Here is an 18,811-nt window from a genome sequence, read left to right on the forward strand (position 1 = left end):
ACATAGACATAAGCACACATTTATAAATGTATATTCACATATGCATGAACACAACACACACACACACACACACACACACACACACACACACACACACACTGTTACAGCCCTGGAGTCCCCACTGGGAAACCAGCTATGGCTGAGATGCAAAATGTCCACTGTGGGGCCTGGCAAAGCTCAGAGAGTGAGGTATGCACATGTGTTGTAGGGGTAAAAGTGAGGTGTGTGTGTGGTGCAGGGATGAGGGGGAGGTATGTGTGTGGTGCAGGGGTGAGGTGTGCATGTGTTGTGCAAGGGGGTGGGGGAGGTGTGGGTGTGTGTGGTGCAGGGGTGAGGGAGGTGTTTGTGTGTATGTGCGGTACAGAGGTGAGGGTGAGGTATGTGTGTGGTGCAGGGATGAGGGTGAGGTGCGCATGTGCTATGCAGTGGTGAGGGGGAGATGTGCACATATTTGGTGCAGGGGTGAGGGGAGGTATGCACATGTGTGGTGCAGGGGTGAGGTATGTGTGAGTTATGTGATGTGTGTGCTCAGGCAGGCTATGGCTACCTATTACTGATGTTAACAGAAGAAGCAGAGCACAAGGTGTGACATTTAATGTGGGGTCCATTTCTAAACACATCCTAAGGTGATATAGTTATAATTTTATGATATTCCTTGAAGGTCTGAGAACCGTGTGCTCCTATGTGGTCTTCAGAAAAGCACGATGACTGTAAAAGTTCCAAGTCCTCATTAATTAAGACCCTCTATGAAGGAAAGATGTCATAAATTACCTACAATCAAGGGAACTGCGGTGACCCTAGAGGCGGAATTAGATTCATCATTAGACAATCTCTTGCACAGGAACAAAAGGCAGGTACCAAAGGCTCAGAGGAAGTGAAAACCCTTTAAGCTAAGAGAATTTTTTTTAAACTCAGCTTGCTGGGTGTTTTCACTGATTCTTTCTTAGTGTTTGCCCCTCCATTCACTGATTTCCTCCCCAGTTTCCAAACCTGGCTGAGCAATCATTTTCTTCTCATTTATATAATCTTATTTCTACCAGTAATATTTAACTGTATCTCAGGTTACACTATAAAGACTGAGGCCCAGAGAAGTCAAAGACACATTAAATACTTAAGCACCACTTCTGACATTTTGGGGGTGTTCCTCTTGATTTCTGGCTTGTCTTAAAGCATTAGTAATGACTTCAATATTGACATGTTTATTCCCTGCTTGCTTGACTTTACAAAGACTTTATGTTTATGAGTATGGGGGGCTTGAGGTATGGGGTATGAGAGGGTGGGGTGTGAGTAAGGGGTTTTAGTGAAAGCAAATCGCATTTTAATAGTTTTGACAAATATAAGAAGGACTATTTTATTTTGTTTCCACCTATCTCAAGAAGGGACTATAAGTTAGTAGTCTATTGATCTATAGACATAGTCTAATTTGCATAAGTGACTAGTTGTGGAGGTTCTGAATCTCATTGAGTTTATTTGCAGAGTGGCCCTCTTTCTGAAACGTGGGTATCTTCTGAACCTGGTTCAGAGTAAGAGCATTTTGTGTATTGTAACCCGGCAGAGAGTCACAAATAGAGAGAAAATGAAGCCTGAAACTTGTGTTTACTTCATGTGCATTCTGGATTTACTGCTGCTGCCCTGGGCTCTGAAGAAATATGAGGATCAATGTCTGTCATTATAAAACTGTCACTCTTGTGTGTTCTGGAGTATTTAGAGCCTTGTTGATTTAAAGCTAGGTCTAGTAAGTAGGCCATTCCTAATTCCCACCTGGCAAGCTATACACCATATATATCATCGAGGATATGAGGTCCAGGGAAGATTGATAATGACCTTGTAAGATGACTTTTCATCATGTAAAAGTTTGGCAATTTAAGCTTTAACACAATCATTATCACTCAACTTATATTAGCTGATTCTTCTTGAGGATGGTAAACATTCTTAGGAACTCATACAAATAATTAAAATGTATGAGGTGCCCTTGCTGAGAATACAGAGAGTCACTAAGGACTTCCACGGAATCAACAGGACACTGGCAAAAGAGAAAAGCAAACTGTTCTGGAGCCTTGAATGTCAGCAACAAGCACGGGATAGCCCCGTTGTTAACATGGTGAATCTCAACTAGAGCAGTACAAGCTGTTCACAGCTGCCAGTCACAACCCCGGGTCACACGCTCTTCCGCTGGCCACATGGCAGCCTTTAAAACCACCATCCTCACCATCCTGATAGCTAGGAAAACAATCTGTCCTGCAGACACTGATGGAAGATTTCCAAAAAGGCTGGTCCCTAGATGACTGTCATTTTTACCTGTCTGAAAGTTTCCTGGAAACTCAAGCTCATAAAAAAGATTTATTTTTATTTTACTTAATTTAGCAAAAAAAAAAAAAAAAAAACCAAAACACTACAAATCTTTTCCTGGGGGCATTTGCAGAAAGGAACCAGCAGTGATGTTCAGCACCACGCCTGCCTGAAGCTGTAGTGGCAGCTGTCCCAGAGAGCGGATGAAAACTGTAAATGGTGGAGAAGTCAGGTGGAAGGCATCCACCCAGGGATGGTGTATTCCTTAGGATGTTGGGGGCTAGACACATATCCCAGGCTAAGGATGGGCTCCTAAAATACTCAAGAAACTAATGCTTTTCAAGGGCAGTGCAGACTAGGGAAATGTTAGCCATTTACCAGTACACGAAAGAAACCCCCTAGGCAAAGTTCCTCTGCCAATGCTGGGGGAGCTGCCCCCATATCTACGGGAACATTTCAGTCCACAAGCTGGTACTGATGTGGTGAGCAGAGACTTCAGTGGCTGTGCATGACCAAGGATGTAGACATTAAGGGTTTCAAAAGTAGTGAAGCAAACAAGCAGGATCACAGCAGACAGGCTGGCTGTCCTGGAAAGAAAGGAAACAAACAGGATCACAGCAGACAGGCTGGCTGTCCTGGAAAGAAAGGAAACAAACAGGATCACAGCAGACAGGCTAGCTGTCTTGGAAGGAAAGTGAACATGATTTCAGAGGTCTTCTCCCATTTTACTCTTGTAATGTCAAGTCTTCAACAAACATCCTGAGAAATGCAAAGAAACAAGCAAGCTTGGCCCACAAAGAAAAAAAAAAATAGATCTAAAAATAAGATCTATTCCAGGGCAATCCTAGACAGTCTATTTTTTCCAAGAGAAAAAGAGTTATTATTTAATGTTCCTGTAACTAAATGAAACCTTTTCTAAATGAGTATGGGAAGTTAGGGAGGAGAATAACAACCAGATAGTAATAGTTAAAAAAGAACCAAAGGAAAGAGAAATCATGTTATTATAATCTCAAAAAAGGCAAAAATTCAAAACAGAGCCAAATATAAATCTTATATTGAAAAGAACAGAATGTGAAATGATACATACAGCAGAAGGAGCCACTGGTGACGTTAGCAGCCAAGGGGAAGTGTAGCTCGGAGGGGAGTGTGTGAGCACACAGACAAGAAGGCAAAGGAGCAGGAAGAAGGCTATTAGAAGCCAAAGAAGAAGCTGTGGGGGTGTGATGGAGAATGCTACCTTACACACTGAAGAAGCTTCAGATGGGACACTGTGAAGCAGAGCAGGGCTTATGGCCATACACAGAGGAGTCACATCTAGACACGCATAGCCATGATACACACGACACACATCCAGGCTTACATAGCCGCAATGCACAGAGGGGCCCTATCCAGGAGCCACGATGCACAGAGCAGACAGATTTAGAGACAGCATAGCCATGGTACACAGAGGGGCAGCATCTAGGGATAGCTTAGCCACAATACACAGAGGAGCCACATACAGGCTCACACAGCCATGATACACGAAGAACCAACACTGATGAGTCTTCTAATGATCAAATGAAGCATTCACCCTCTTCAAGAACCCCATAGGAACGGCAGTTGACTTTATACTGTGAATCCAGAGGTCAGTAGACTGTGGGAGACATATGCTAAAGCTAACAGAAAGACTGTCAAGAAGGTTTTGGTTTGTTTGTTTTTTAGAAAGTTGTCTTTCTCAGATGTAGGAGCAATGAAGGCATTCTTGACAAACAAAAACTAAGAGAATTGTGGCGAACAGATATTCTGGATTGGTATGAAAGACATGACTGTTGAGTTTACAGGACAAACTCAACAAAGCGAAGTGTTTATGGAAGACAGACTAATGAGTGCTCTGTTGCTTTACATTTATCCTAATATATCTAGAGATATATGCAAAAGAAGCAAATATGCCCATAGTGAACAGGCATGTATACATAAGGGTCCTTTGCTAAGTCAAAGGCCTGAAATTGGGGGAGACAGGGATGCAAGAATATTCACCATTTGTTCATTGCTGAAACTTGGTCAATAGTAATTAATGCAAATTAGTTGGTATGCATTAAAATATTAATTACAGTCCTAATGAATAATTCATCTGAATGCTTGTGAATAGAGATGACAATATTTAAAGATCTATTTACACAAAGGAAGAATGGGTGTATGCACCTGTCTGTAATCTAAGCACTCCGAGAGGCTAAGGGAGGGTCATGGGTTTGCAGCCAGTGTGGGCTACATAGGGAAGAAGGCCTCTCTCACAAAGCAAAACAAGAAAACAAACAGAAAAACCAAAGAGAAGGTGCAACAGAGGCTTAGGGGAAAGAAACACAGCTTAATCCACACAGCAAACAAGTAGCAAGTGACAGAGTGAGCTCCACTCTCTCAGGAATTGCCGTGATGAACATATTCTAACACTGAAGGGGCAGAAGCTAGAAGAATGTATAGAAAACTGAGCAGCTGTGTCTGGTCTATAAGGAACACTTATTTAAACACAGATAAGTTTAAAACAAAAGATTCACATAAATACATCAAAGGACACAAGAAAAGCTGGAGTGGATTGCCAGCTGCTGGTGGCATGGACTTCAGTAGAAAAGTTAAACAGATGTCCCCAAACTTCACACCCTGGCTAGCAGTGGCCAGCCATTAGCTACATAACCTGCTGTCAGTTACCCAGTAACTCAATCTGTGTGTTTAACATGCTAAAAGTTACATTGTCTGCTCCCAGTTACACAGTAACTCAGTCTGAAATTTCTGCTTGTTTAAAATGCTAAAAGTTACATTGTCAGAGCTAAATAAAAACACAGCATGGAAAGGGGATTATCCCATCTTGAAAACAAGGAAATCATATTGTACCTATGCCTGCATGAAGATTCAAGACAGATGAGACTAAACTGAAGATTGGAAAGGGAAAAGCCTACTGCATGGTGTGACATCAGTAGTGTTGTAGTAATGAGTAGGGCAACTGCACAGAAGTCAAATGCAGAAGACTTAACAGCCACTCAGGAAGCTGTGAGCAAGGTGTTGCCTCCCACACCAGCAAACCCTACACTCATAGAGCTTATGAATGACAGGCCATGTGACTGTGACGGCTGCAGAGGGGGCATCTGGATACATCAGAAAAATCAACACACACAGCTTTTCTCCCTAACCTCGAGACAGTGACGTTAGAAAACTTTAACAGGGATTGTGAAGGAATTCTAGGACATAAAATGAGCTTCTATGACTCAGATTAAGTTCTTTACCCAATTCATCTGTTGGGGTCCCAACCCCATGTCTTGGTTACTTTTCTGTTGCTGTGATAAAAGACCATGACCAAGAAATAGTCTTGTAAAAGAAATAGTCTGTATGGCTTATGGTATCAGAGGGTTGGAGTTCATGGTGACAGAGGGACAGAACTACTGAGAACAAACATCTTGATCCACAACTGAGAGGCAGCGAGAAAGGCACAGTGGGAACGTGGAGGTCTTTTGAAATCTCCAGGCTGCCCCCCTCGGCACACCTCCTCCAGCAAGGCCACACCCTCTAGTTGTTCACTAACGGTCCACCAACTGGGGACCAGGCATGCAAACACATGAAGCTTTGGAGGCCACTTTCATTCAAACCACCCACACCATATGTACTTCAGAATGTGACTAATTCTCAATGTCTGTCCTTTTCTGAGGTGGTGAATTAAAGTGAGGAGATTTAGGGGGTGTAGGAAGAGAAGGACAAGGAGAGCAGCTCCCTGAGATGCTGTCTTCTTGTTCCCAGGAGACATTGTGAGGAGAAACTGCAGAAGGGCATGGGATGGTTATCTCAACAGGTAAGAGGAACATGCAAGATCCCTACAAAATACCTCAGGCAGCATCTATTTCAGGGCTTCCAGGCTTAGGCTCTCTTTCCCATCCTGAGGGGACTGAGTTAATAACTGCATTTCTCTGCATCCTGGTCTTCAGAATTTCCTGGATATTCAATATGGTGCCTGTATTAGGGAATGATATTGGTGACCCATTAGATAGCCATCAGTACCCCTGTCACACTCTGACCCCTCATGGATGTCCCCTGGCACACACTCACTGCTCACTGATGTCCCTGCCACCGTGGTGCATTTTCACAACTGTTAGACTGTATGAAGTCATCAGTACAGGTCCATAGCTATAAATGCCTACAGCAGAAAAGCACAGGATATTCCAATTACTGAACTTCCCACATTTGAGAATAAAAACCAGTAAAGCAACAGGCAATGCTCACGAAAGGTATACACTCTGGGTAGAAACAAGAGAAATGTTGAGAAGAGCCGTATCTTGAAATTTATTTTAAGAAAAAAAAAATTTGTATGAATGGTCAACATACTTGAAATATCATTAGCTAAACTGACCAAAATTTTAAAAATGAAAATAAAAGAAAAAAAAATCAGACTACAAAATTCAGGAATAAAGGACAGTAAGTTTTAGTTACACGCTAACTAAAATAATAATGTGAGCTTAAAAGTTAGTATAAAATTGTACGCCGAAAGCTTAGCTGACCACATACGATTGAAAATCCCTGGAGGTGGCACAAGTCATGAAAATCAAAGCAGTCAGCCAGTGCAGACTGGGAGACGAAGGCAGGCTTCGAGGAGTGGAGACACTGAGTCACTGTCTTCCCACAGTGGAATCCAGCACAGGCTGCTTCCTAGAAGAACCTGGCAGTGATTAAAGAGAGGCTAACAAAGCTGCAGATGTTTCCAGAAACAGGAAACAGTACACGCGATGCAGGGGGCCAGTATTTCCTGGGATGAAACCCAGAGTCGTCATGTGCAAGAAGACAGGCTGATGGAGCTGTGCAAACAACTTCAGTGGCCCTTGGCCAGGCTTTGGGACCCTTCCACATGATGACAAGAACCTCTCCTATAACCAAGTGGGTTTCTCACCATGATACAAGGCCATTGCTATGTATGAAAAGCCACTCAGTGAAATACAGCATATCCTTAGTATAAGTGAACAGACACAATCACACCTCACACCTCTCAGAGGGTCTTTCCATTGTAAACGTACTCCGCAAGGAGTGGTTGTGAGGCATTCAATATCTCCCACAGAGCAGCTACGTAAACCTCGCTGACATGGGGTTACACCAAAGCCCAAGTTCCTCCTGTAAAGCATGGAGTACTGACTCCGCTGTGTCTGTTTCTGTTCTACACTGTGCAGAGCCCTTGTCAGGACAGTAGTTAAGAAAGTGCTCATTTTAAGACAGTGAGAGCACCAGGGCTATGCAGCTCTGAGAGCCGTAAGCCGTAGTGCTGAGCGGGAGCTTTACATCCTGTGCAGTGTGCCCGGTAAAACAGAAACACAATGTGTTATAAAACATCTAGGGAACCATTGTCTCAACTCTGCGTTCCCTTTATTATTTTAATACTTTGTTACTTTATTTACTTATTTAGATGTCTGTCTGTGCACACACTTGTACATCACTTGTATGGAGTCATTTCTTCCACTGGGGATCAAATTTGGGTCATCAGACCTGGTGGCAAGTGACTCCACCTAGAGCTATCTCGATAATTCCTTCTTTACTTTTTAATTTATTAGAGACAATGCCTCACTATGTAGACAGGCTAGACACATGCCCATCTTTTCTTTATTTTTTAATTTATTTTCAACATTATTCTATTTTCTGTGTGTTCCCAATTTCCTCCCAAAATTCCCTGAATTATCATAATGATTATGGGGAAATAGTTAATTCTAAAGTGTTTGGAAACAAGCAATGAAGTATACCTAGTTTATTATACATAGTTACTATAGATAGTGTTAATTGGTGTCTTCTGGAGTCTCCTCTGAAAATTGCTGAGTGTGCAAGAGCCCGTGGAGTTTGACACTGCATCTTCCTGATACGACTAGAGTTCAAGTCCATACTCCACCACCCAACGGCTGTGTCCCAGAAGTGCCTGTATCTCTTGTAACATGAGGATAATATTATAATAACAGTCTCTTAACACATCTTATTTTTATCATACTCATGGCCAACTTTGAATACAGATAAGATGGTAAATATAAGATTTCCCCTAAAAGTTCACAAATTTGTCTTACCTGTATGCTCCCCCTAAACCAGCATGGTTTATCTTGATCCCATTGTCCAGAATTCCCAGACTGTGAGCCATGATATGTTTGAAGGGAAGTATTATCAAAGGATTACTAGGGGCAGTAACTTAATTTCATTGCTTAAAGCAGGTATGTCCACAAGCAAACCTGATGCAGGCACGGGTCCTAGGTTGCCTACAAGTTCAAAGAGGGGTATGTATCGCCCAAGACAAGTGGAGGCCCAGGTGGCTAAGCTATCCTTTATCCTTGCCTGCCTTGGCCAATTCTCTCAGAATGGTGGCAGCTGGCAATTAGTCTACAGACCTGCCACCTCTGAGGTTTCTCAGCAAACTGGACCTTAGATTTGAAAGCAAATCCTAGACTGAAGAAAGAACATCACCACGAAACGAAAGTCACTTGTTGGTGAATAGAATGGAACCATGTCTAGGAAGTTCTCTGGGGAGTAGCCCCAAACCAGACAGGCTGTACTTTGAAAATTTAAGGGCAGGTGTGACTCTTGGTCCCTCAGACAGCAGGCCTGCAACTGATTTCTGTAGTGAGAACAATTGGACATAAGGTGCTTTGATGGAAGAAAGGCTTGAGGATGGACACTCTAGGCTACTTTCATAGGTCCTCTCTATAGTACATGGCTGTTCCCATCTGGCTCACCACATACTCTAGCTGACAGGATGGCTTTCAGTGGCTGGAGCCTGTACAGGAGCTGACAGGCTGTTAAGACTGCATGTCCTTGTGGAGTCACTCAGAGTGAGGGAGACAACAAGAGAACAGACACCCAGAGGCCTGGATACTGTGGTGAATACAGAGAGCAACACCTTCAGTTCACATTTCAGATCATAGAGAAGAAACTCAGTAGAACGGCAACATGCCTCAGTGACTGAATCTGAGGCACATTGAACAGCATTGTGTCACAGCTGAGTATAAAAGAGGCTATTGCTGGACCTGTTAGCTCATGGCTATAATTCCTGGCCTGAGGAGGCTGAGGCATGAGACTGGCCAACCGGCTACATAGAATCACTGACCCAAAGATACAGCAACAATAACAACTAAACCTAAACAATAAGGGCAGCTGCTACTTTGTTATCTTTTTGTGGCAAGTGCATCAATGATGTTTTTCTAACAACGGTTTGCTTCTGATGGTGGAGACCAGTGCGGTGCCTCAGAACCTAAGGACATCTCTAGGAGGCTTGTCCCATCAGGGTGCTATAAGCAGCAGAGGCTGTAGCGGATCTCAGAGCCTCCTGACATTGTATGTGCTAACGAATTCACCTTGCTATCAAATGAACACACAGGTCGTTTTCCAGTTGTTGGTTTGCTCTGATAATTGGTGTATATTTTGACCCATGTGACTTTATGGCTTTGTCCCATAATGGTTTGTGGCAGTAAAGGAATCACGGGCAAGGGTTAATGGCACAAACGGAGGCTTAATGTGCAAAATGCAAACTTTGATTGCTTTAAGCCAGTAGGTCTTCGTAAATTGCAAAACAATGTCCTCATGAGGCTAGAGAGTGGGTCCTCTTTTATTTGTATGTGTTCTTTTGTTCTGTGAAGGACATATAAACTCACTCAACTCTACTTTCTCATCAATTCCTTTGACTGTAGTGGGTAATCAAACTTCCACGTCAGCTGACAGGTGTGAGCAAGAGGAGAAACACTCGTGATCGCATGTGAATAGCGTGGGATCTGACAGTGGCTTGCCCTCACCCTGTGGCCCCTACAGCTGTTGTACAAGCTGCTGCTGAAATATGGTCACTTTGGGCTCAGTGTGGAACGCCATTTCTTCAACTCTCCTTTCTCTCTTCTCTTGCAGTGCTTCAACTCTTGAAGGAGGGGGCGGACCCACACACTCTTGTTTCCTCAGGAGGGTCTTTACTCCACCTGGTAAGAACTGACACGTGAAAGGGCCATGTGGTAACACCTGGAGACAGTGAGTAAACTACGAATTCAAAAGTCAGTCCCAGAATGAGCATCCAACAGTGACCAGAAAACAAAATCCAAATATCAGCACATTTCAGATGACAGCTGTAGCTAAAAAACCTTCTGAGTTTGATGTTCGGAGGGAGGGGAAGTCACTGGATCCTACCTGACCTGGGAAAGGAGTCCAGGGAACAAGAGTGTCAAGTTTCGGCTCACTCTGCTGCTTATGCCCAGTGAACCTTTTATCTAGGCCTCACACACAGCATGCTTGCTTCTGAAAGCATAGATCTTGACTGTCACAGTCCTTTGTGTGTCCTCACCAGGTGATGCTCTGAGCACTCTGAGCACAGAGAATGAGCACAAATGAAAGCCTACCTAGGATACGGTACTGCCTGGCTAATGCAGACGGAGTTACTTCAGACCCAGTCAGTAAAATACAAAGATCCAACAAGATCGCAACAGGAAGGAAAAGGCTTGTGTTGAGCGACTTCACCACAGCTGAGGTGGTCATTGTGAGGCTGCTGTGGGTGCATAATTTAATTGGATCTGAGAGCTGTGCAGAAAACCCAGTGTTGGGGGAGGAAGGGGTGCTCACCCCTACACTCTCCTTGAGCAGAGATTACCGAGTAAATAAAAACAAAGGAACAATTGCAGGTTGCTAGAGAGAAAAAAAATTACAGGGTTTCTGAATGCCCTTGGTACTGAGAGAGGCAATTTACCCATCGAGAATGCCAAGCGTGAGTAGCCACGTGGGGAGCCCAGCCTTGGGGCATCCCACACTGGGATGCTGATGCGCCACAGACCTGGTCCTAATTACATGCTGTTACACTGCTGTCTTGGCAGGAGGCAGCACGGCGCATGTACGTGGGACGAGAAAGAGCTGTAAAGACTGTTGTATTTATCCAACTCCAATATTCCTATCCAGCACTATAGGTTAAGTGCTGATTTCTTCAAGACATTTCTTTTAGATAGTCTAGAAAAAATATTTATATGGGACCAAATGTCCAAATAATGCTAAGGTTGATAAAGATTCCACAGAAAGGTTAATATTTTGGGTTACACGTCTTTACGTTTTTAATACCTCTTTTGTAAACACGTTTGTCTCAGTTCTCTGCCTACCAGCTTAAAAATATCCCTATAGCAAACAAATGGCTGGTGTCAAATACTGGATGACAACCTTGGAAGCAGTGGCAAAGGCAACCGTGTCTGTGTCCTCTGCCGCAGGGATCTTGTCTCATGATGACAACCTAGAGGGACCCTCGGAATTAAATCTTTGTAAGAATTGTGGAGTGTTGAGCGAGATTCTGGGAGCTCTGATGAAACGTTGTGGGTTTGTGACATTGGGTTTAGCCGATGAACTAAGCGAAGGCTTGCCAGCACTCACAGAACAGAGAGTGATTTTCAGGCGTCCGCAATGCTGTGCTGTGGCATTCTGACATCACAGTCAAGCTGAAGTGAAATTCCGTAGAAATTAGAGATACTCTTTAACCGATGGATTCTACCTTTAATACAAAGATAAAGAATCCATGTCACGATGGCTACAAAAAAATATCCAAGACACACCAAAACACAGACATGTAGAGTAGAGAACAGAGTACGTAACATAATGGAGTAGATCATGGAGAGGAAGGGGGGGGATATTTACATAGATAATGAGATAGATAATAGAAACTGATGAAAGACGCTGGATGAACTGACAGACACTAGAGAGAGCTAAAAATAGAGAGGCAGTGATAGATAAAATTATAGATGGTAGATAGATATACAAGAGATTATTGATAGAGGACAAATACATGGATTAAAAATAAATAGATAATAGATGATATAGAATGTATAAAGAGGATAAACATGCAGTAGATGATAGATACGTGATACATGATTGATCGAGAATAGATACACAGATGGTGAGATAAAACATAATAGACGGGCAGGTGACTGATACATGAATGATAGGTTGATAGTGGATAGATGATATCAAGATGAAGAACCGCTTAGAAAGAAGTATAAAAATGAACATATGGTTCTAGAAGAACCAACAGTGAACTCAGAACTTATCTAGGCTTTTTGGTGGCTCCATGGGGCAATAATTTTCTCCCATGGAGAAGTACACATGAGAGACCATGTTTTTAGACTTACTAGATTCCCTTAGGTGAGAATCAGGGAAGGAAGGCTAAAAAGAAAACAGGAGACCCTGCAGTGAACAAGTTAAGAAGCTTGGTGACTCTGGGCTGGTGCTATGATCAGGTGAACCCCCCCCCCCAATACCAACAGAGAAAGAGAGAGGAGAGATGGGGCACATGCATGTGTTAGAGAAACACTGGGTTGCTTGCTTCGTGCATTACATGCTATAAGGTAAGAGGATTTTTGTGCAGAAGGGCATTGCCTTGAATATGACAGCAGACCTGGTCCTTGAAATACTTAGTCACTTTGTTTTATATTATGTGAAGCTCGAGCAGTGAGTTGTTCGTGACAGTTGGACGGAGAGCCTGGAAACATGACAGTAGGTGACAGGGCAGAAATGTGGTTCCCATTCCTGCTGAGCATGGGTGGCATCTTGCTCTGCTCGTATTGTTGGCGAGGTAAAGTGTCATCACAAAGCAGCTGCTGTGATGACAATCAACATGGATTGAGGTGGAGCACCGTTAGCTTGAGGAAAACTCTTTCCAGGGAGCATGAGCTTTGCTAAGCAGTGATAATATTGTAAGAACGCTGCTACAGGGATGTTCAGCCCTCATAATCTTTTCAGACAAGTGTGATTAAAGGTATTTATTGCTGTCAAATTATTATTCATAATCCTTAGAAGTGTGAATCACAAAGTACATCACTAGGGAAGGGGGGGGTGTCGCTTTCAGATTTGCATCTAATTAACTTTCTTATTCTCCTTGAAAGACTGTGAAGTGCCAAAATCTAAGTACATTTGGGGCATAAGTGTGAATTCCCATACTCCAAATTAGGGATGTCTTTGTGTGCTGTGTGTACTTGTGTGTGTGTGTGTGTGTGTGTGTGTGTGTGTGTACATGCGTATGTGTCGAGGGATTACATGTAAGTGTGAAGTGTAAGTGTGGATTCCTAAGATCCCTGTCAGGGATTTTTTTGTGCGTTTGTGTGTGTAGTATGTATGTGGTAGGAGTGTGCACTATGCATGTGGATTCCTGTGTTCCATGTCATCAGGGATGTCTTTGAGCTAGTATGTAGTTGTGTGCAGTGTGTGTGCATGCTGGGGGTTGGGGTATGTACATGTGAGTGTGAGTCTAGATTCCTGTGGTCCATGTCAGGGATGTCTGTGTGTTTGTGTGTAGATGTGTGCGTGGCGGGGAGGTGCGTACATGAGAGTGTGAGCTGTATTCCTGCCTCTGTGTGCTAAAGCAGGATGTCACGAGTCTTCTATCACACTCCACCTGATCGCCATGAGACTGAGTCTCTCACTAAACTGGACTCTCACTGAACTGGCCAGCAATCTCTCAGGATCCAATCTCTTCCCTTCCTGTCCCCTTCCCTGGAGTACTGGGGTTACAGGCATGCAAAGTCATACCTGACCTTTTACATAGGTGCCGGGAATTTGAACTCAGTTCTTCATGCTTGCAATGAAGGCATTCTTACCCACTGAGTCACCTGCACCCCCCCTCAAGGGTACCTTAACAGATCATTCACACCATCACTGATGTTGCAGTGAACTGTCCAAAAGAGGAAGCAAAGGGAAGAATTACCTTCATTCACATGGATCCAGTTCCCACGCCACACCAGCTTGTTGGGGACTGAGAATCCCCACCCCCCCCCCCACCTTCTCTGCCATCATCCTTAAAATTGATGCTGTCTGTAGTGGCCGGAGTCCCATTTCACAGCATCAAGTTCTCAAGTGATCTAACAGTGACACATTTGACTGGTGACCTGAGACACAAAGACTTTTCTTGAAGTTGATGCTTTTCCACAAACTGCCTACATATTACCTTGCTGTTTCTTTTCAGGATGCTTGCAAGTGTCCTTGGTGAACTCGTAGCAGGGCTTTCCTCCTGTGCATACATGCTGAGGTGTCCTAGTGCAAACCACACAGCCACAGTTAATGTGGTCCATACATGCTGAGGTGTCCTAGTGCAAACCACACAGCCACAGTTAATGTGGTCCATACATGCTGAGGTGTCCTGGTGCAAACCACATAGCTGCAGTTGTGCAGTGCACACATGCTGAGGTGTCCTGGTGCAAACCACATAGCTGCAGTTGTGCAGTGCACACATGCTGAGGTGTCCTGGTGCAAACCACACAGCCACAGCTGTATAGTGTACACATGCCCAGGTACCCTGTAGATTTACTGAAAGAACCCCATTGCCCCTGAATCCCACTTGAGGCTTTCTCAGCTATCAGTCATCTCTATGTGTGTTGATCCATTCTCCTTATGTGTGTCTCAGTAATTCCTCTGTCTGTGTGTCTATATCACACTGGGTTGATCACAACTTTAAGTCTAGACTCCGGAGCATTCAGTCCACAACTCTTTTCTTGTCCATGACCCTGAAGCTTTTCTGGGTCCTTTGCATTAGCTTACACCTCTTACATTCAGGGGTTTGGTTCGTGGAGATAACACCTGTGGGGATTCTGGTTGCATTTTAGTTAAATGTAGACAGATGGAGGAAGAATAAGTTAACAGTTCATCTTTTTTCCCTCAATGGCACAGTCCACATTCAAATTTCTCCAAGCTTATGAGATATGGCTACACAATTGCTTTATTGCTCTTGGGATTCCGGTCTTACATATTTCTGTTCATCTTAACCATAAGTGTTTCAAAATTTTGAAACTATTCAATTTTTTTAAAAAAATTTCAAACTTTAGTTACTAGTGTATAGAAATCCTGATTTGTTTCTCTGACCTTCTGTCCTGTAACTCTGTCATACATACATAATAGATATGATGATTGTTTTCTATATTGAGATATCTGTGGGTCCTCTGTGAGTGGAGGTGGGTTTAATAACCAACACTGTTACTGTTTGTCATTCCGGACTGCACCCACAAGAGCCTCCAGGGGTGCTGAGGCGTGACGAGACCACACAGCCCCACATGGCCTCCATCGATGAGAAAGAGTCAGGGTTTCCTGTAGACAATTATTCAGTCTTGCAACCTGCACATTTAAATTATGGTGTTCATCACATTGCTGGTGTGCAGAGGGTGAGATCTGGTATTTGTTTTTTTGTCTATAGAATCCATTTACCCCCCCCCACACACACACACTTTTTTGGCATTCTTGGATTATTTTGTGTAATTCATTTTTACGTTCTTGTGTGTTGTCTGCAGAAGTTAATTCAGTGTGCACGTTTCAATATCCCTAGGGCATGACTGATTTATTCCAGTAACTTCCAATGCTGTTCTATTCCTTTACATGTAACTTTAAAGCAATGTATTAATTTTCCCAAACTATACTGTTTGTGTGTATGTCTGTACGTCTATCTACATATCTACCTGCTTACCATCATCATCTCCCTCTGTATCCAAGTTGGCCTCGACTTCATTACTCTCCTGCCTCAGGAATCATAGCTGTTCCTTACTGTGCCTGCCTACAGTGCATCCAATCCCCTAATTTGTAAATTCTAGGCACTGCCTCTCTTCTGGCTGCCATGGCATTAGTCACTCACCACTGCCCCCTGCCCCCCCGCATCCCCCCCCGCCCCTGTCCTGTGGATTCTATCCATGCAGTCATGATGCTTCCCTAATAATCTGCACTGGATTCTAGACAAGGGATATTTTGTCTGTTAAGTACTAGATAATTTTTGTAACTTTAACTGATAATCAATACTTTAGGGGAACCATAAGTAATTTAGAAACCTTTGATCCTGTTGGAGCTGGCAGTTATGACTCATTTGGTGGGAATAGGACATGATTGAATTGAAACTTAGTGTCCCCTCCACTGAAGGCAGATACAGGCATCCCATCTGAACATGGGAAGAGAAGCCGGATTCGACTGTGTGTGCTATGATGCTCATCACTCCAGGGGCCTCTGTCCATAGCATGGGTGCCTCCTGGGCACCACGCCCATCATCATCCAGCTGTTGACATCATGCACTGATTTTGGAAACTCTTCCCTCATACAGCATTTTATCTCTACCTTTATGTGTCATGAACTCTATATATTTTGATACTGAACCCTAGTCATATTGACCCCTCCTCCCATGCTGTGACAGAAAGTCTCTCAAGATAGTAAGTCAACAATGCTAAGACTTACATAGTCTGTTTCCTGGTGTGTGTGTGTGTGTGTGTGTGTGTGTGTGTGTGTGTGTGGAGAGAGAGAGAGAGAGAGAGAGAGAGAGAGAGAGAGAGAGAGAGATTATCAGTGGGCATCAGACCCCTGGAGCTGCAGTTTCCAGTGGTTGTGAATGGGCCAACATGGATGCTGGGAACTGAATTCAGGTCCAGTGCAGGAATGGTATTCTCTCTTAACTATCGAATACCTGAGTCCTTCCTTCTGAGTTCTGGAGGTCATTGACTTCCATCTCTGGAGACTAACTGTAGCAGATGGGAATACTGATGATCGTCACTCCACAGCAGGCTCCTTCAGAGCTGTGTTCCTTACTGTCTATACAGTAAATGGGGGCAGGAGATGAATTTTCATGGTGGGAATATTGAGTGATTTGGCGAAGAGAAGTCTGTTCTAAGCATATAATTTAAATCCTACATAAAGCATATCTATCATGGAAAAGCAACATTTTATGTCTATTATTATATGTCCTAATAAACTATGTTTTGAATCAGAAGCATAATGTATGCAAATGAATGTTTTAGAAAACTCACTGTAGATGGCCCAAGAATCTACTCAAGATATGCTTTAACTTTTACAGTATCTGCCCCTATTTACTTTCTCATTCCCAATATCTGTAGCCAGATTTCCCCATCAGTGTGACATCTGCTCCTATCCCTTAGTCTCACTGGGGACAGAGAACACAGTTTTGGCTTCATCTGTCATGCTCTGACTGTCAGTGATGTTTGCATCATTGTTATAGCTTGTGTTTCTTTTCTGTTTTTCTTTCAGTGTGCTCGATATGACAACGTTTTCATCGCAGAAGTCCTCATTGACAGGGGTGTCAATGTCAACCACCAGGACGAGGACTTTTGGGCCCCAATGCACATTGCCTGTGCCTGTGACAACCCTGACATTGTCCTGTTGCTCATATTAGTAAGTACATTAATCCAATTAACCTAGCACTTGAAGACTCAATGACAGATATGTGTTTAACAATATCTCTCAATGTATCTCACTACTTTTGGGGAAAGCATGTGTCTGTGTCACCATTCATGGCCCAAGAATGCAGATACTTAGAAACTAAAGTTGTCAATCTCGAGTGTCCTAAAATAACTCATGTTCATGTCATGACTAGCTTTAGAGTTGCATGTTTTGGTACACACCAGTGTTAACAGAATGGCCATGTTTGTCCTCAAGAATGCACAGGCAGCTGCAGTTGAACTTTTATAAACATGTCTTCCAAAGGGATTATGAATTTGGGAAGGAGCAGAAAAGACACAGCTGAAGTTGGAAGATGAAGTGGAAATGATGCAGATACAGGACTTGTGTATGAAATACTCAAAGTTGACTAATAATAACAACCACCTCTCTTCCCGTGCTTGAATACACATCACTAAGCAGGACCTTCTAAGCTCAGGCATGATTCTGAAACTCGGTTCCATTGCTAGTCAACATCCCGCCCCTCTAGTCTAGAATGCAAAAACTTCTAAAGAAGGTGCAGGGCAAAGGCTAGTTTCTTTATGTGGTCTTCATGGGAGGCAGGTCCAGAGCACTGTGTAGCTATGACACTGCAGAATTGATGCTGCAGACCTTGGCAACAATGACAACCCTGAGCTTATACATGACTCCATTATGATCTCGAAAGACTCATTATGTGGACCTGTGTGCAAATCCTCTGACTTTGACCAGAGAGACTGTGATAATGAGTATTTCTTTCAGAACACCACTAAGGACTGGAAGCAGCATGCCCCAATGCACACACCACAACAGAATGTTGCATAGTCAGAAGCCGAGACTGGAGTAAACCTGGACATGAAAACGGATGTCTGAGGTTTCATAGTTAGGATGAGCTAAATGGTGGCAAATTCTTTAGGTCTCTCTGAGGCTCCATGAATGAGGAAATCAATGTGAGGTTTGTGTACTCTGAAGTTAAACTGCCTCTCCCAAGGAAAATCAATAACTAGTGACATCCCTCCAAGTCCTCAGAATAATTGTTTAGGAGAGTGACTCTCTAAAGAAGCATTGAGTCTTCTTAACTCAGGATGGATGCCACATGCCATTGCCAGACTCAGTGCTGGAGTCCATGTGAAGTGAAGAGTTCTCTATAGTGGGGTCATCTGCCTTCAGTCCATCCTCCACCTCTTTGAACTTGGCCCTGTTTATCAATACATTGCCTCCGTTCTTCAAGGCCACACCGCATGAGTATGAGAGACTCTCACGGTTAAAAGGAAGCCAAGAGTAGGGACAACTGCAGTGTAGGCTCCGTGGCATCTCTTGGCATGGACTAAAGGCAGGCTGCAACCTAGAGAGGGTCATTGTAACT

General features: G+C 43.5%; 1 protein-coding gene across 2 annotated transcripts in view; it reads left to right on the forward strand.

Annotated features, from left to right (window-relative positions):
• Myo16 (myosin XVI) overlaps positions 1 to 18,811 on the forward strand; it is a 482,119-nt gene that overhangs the window by 151,333 nt on the left and 311,975 nt on the right. For both annotated transcript variants that reach the window (XM_076913797.1, XM_034520363.2), the window contains exons 3-4: positions 10,162 to 10,232; positions 17,278 to 17,421. In XM_076913797.1, coding sequence (XP_076769912.1) covers positions 10,162 to 10,232; positions 17,278 to 17,421 — 215 coding nt within the window. The remainder of the gene's footprint in view (positions 1 to 10,161; positions 10,233 to 17,277; positions 17,422 to 18,811) is intronic.

This window comes from Arvicanthis niloticus, chromosome 16, assembly GCF_011762505.2.
Source record: "Arvicanthis niloticus isolate mArvNil1 chromosome 16, mArvNil1.pat.X, whole genome shotgun sequence".
Lineage (NCBI taxonomy): Eukaryota > Metazoa > Chordata > Mammalia > Rodentia > Muridae > Arvicanthis > Arvicanthis niloticus.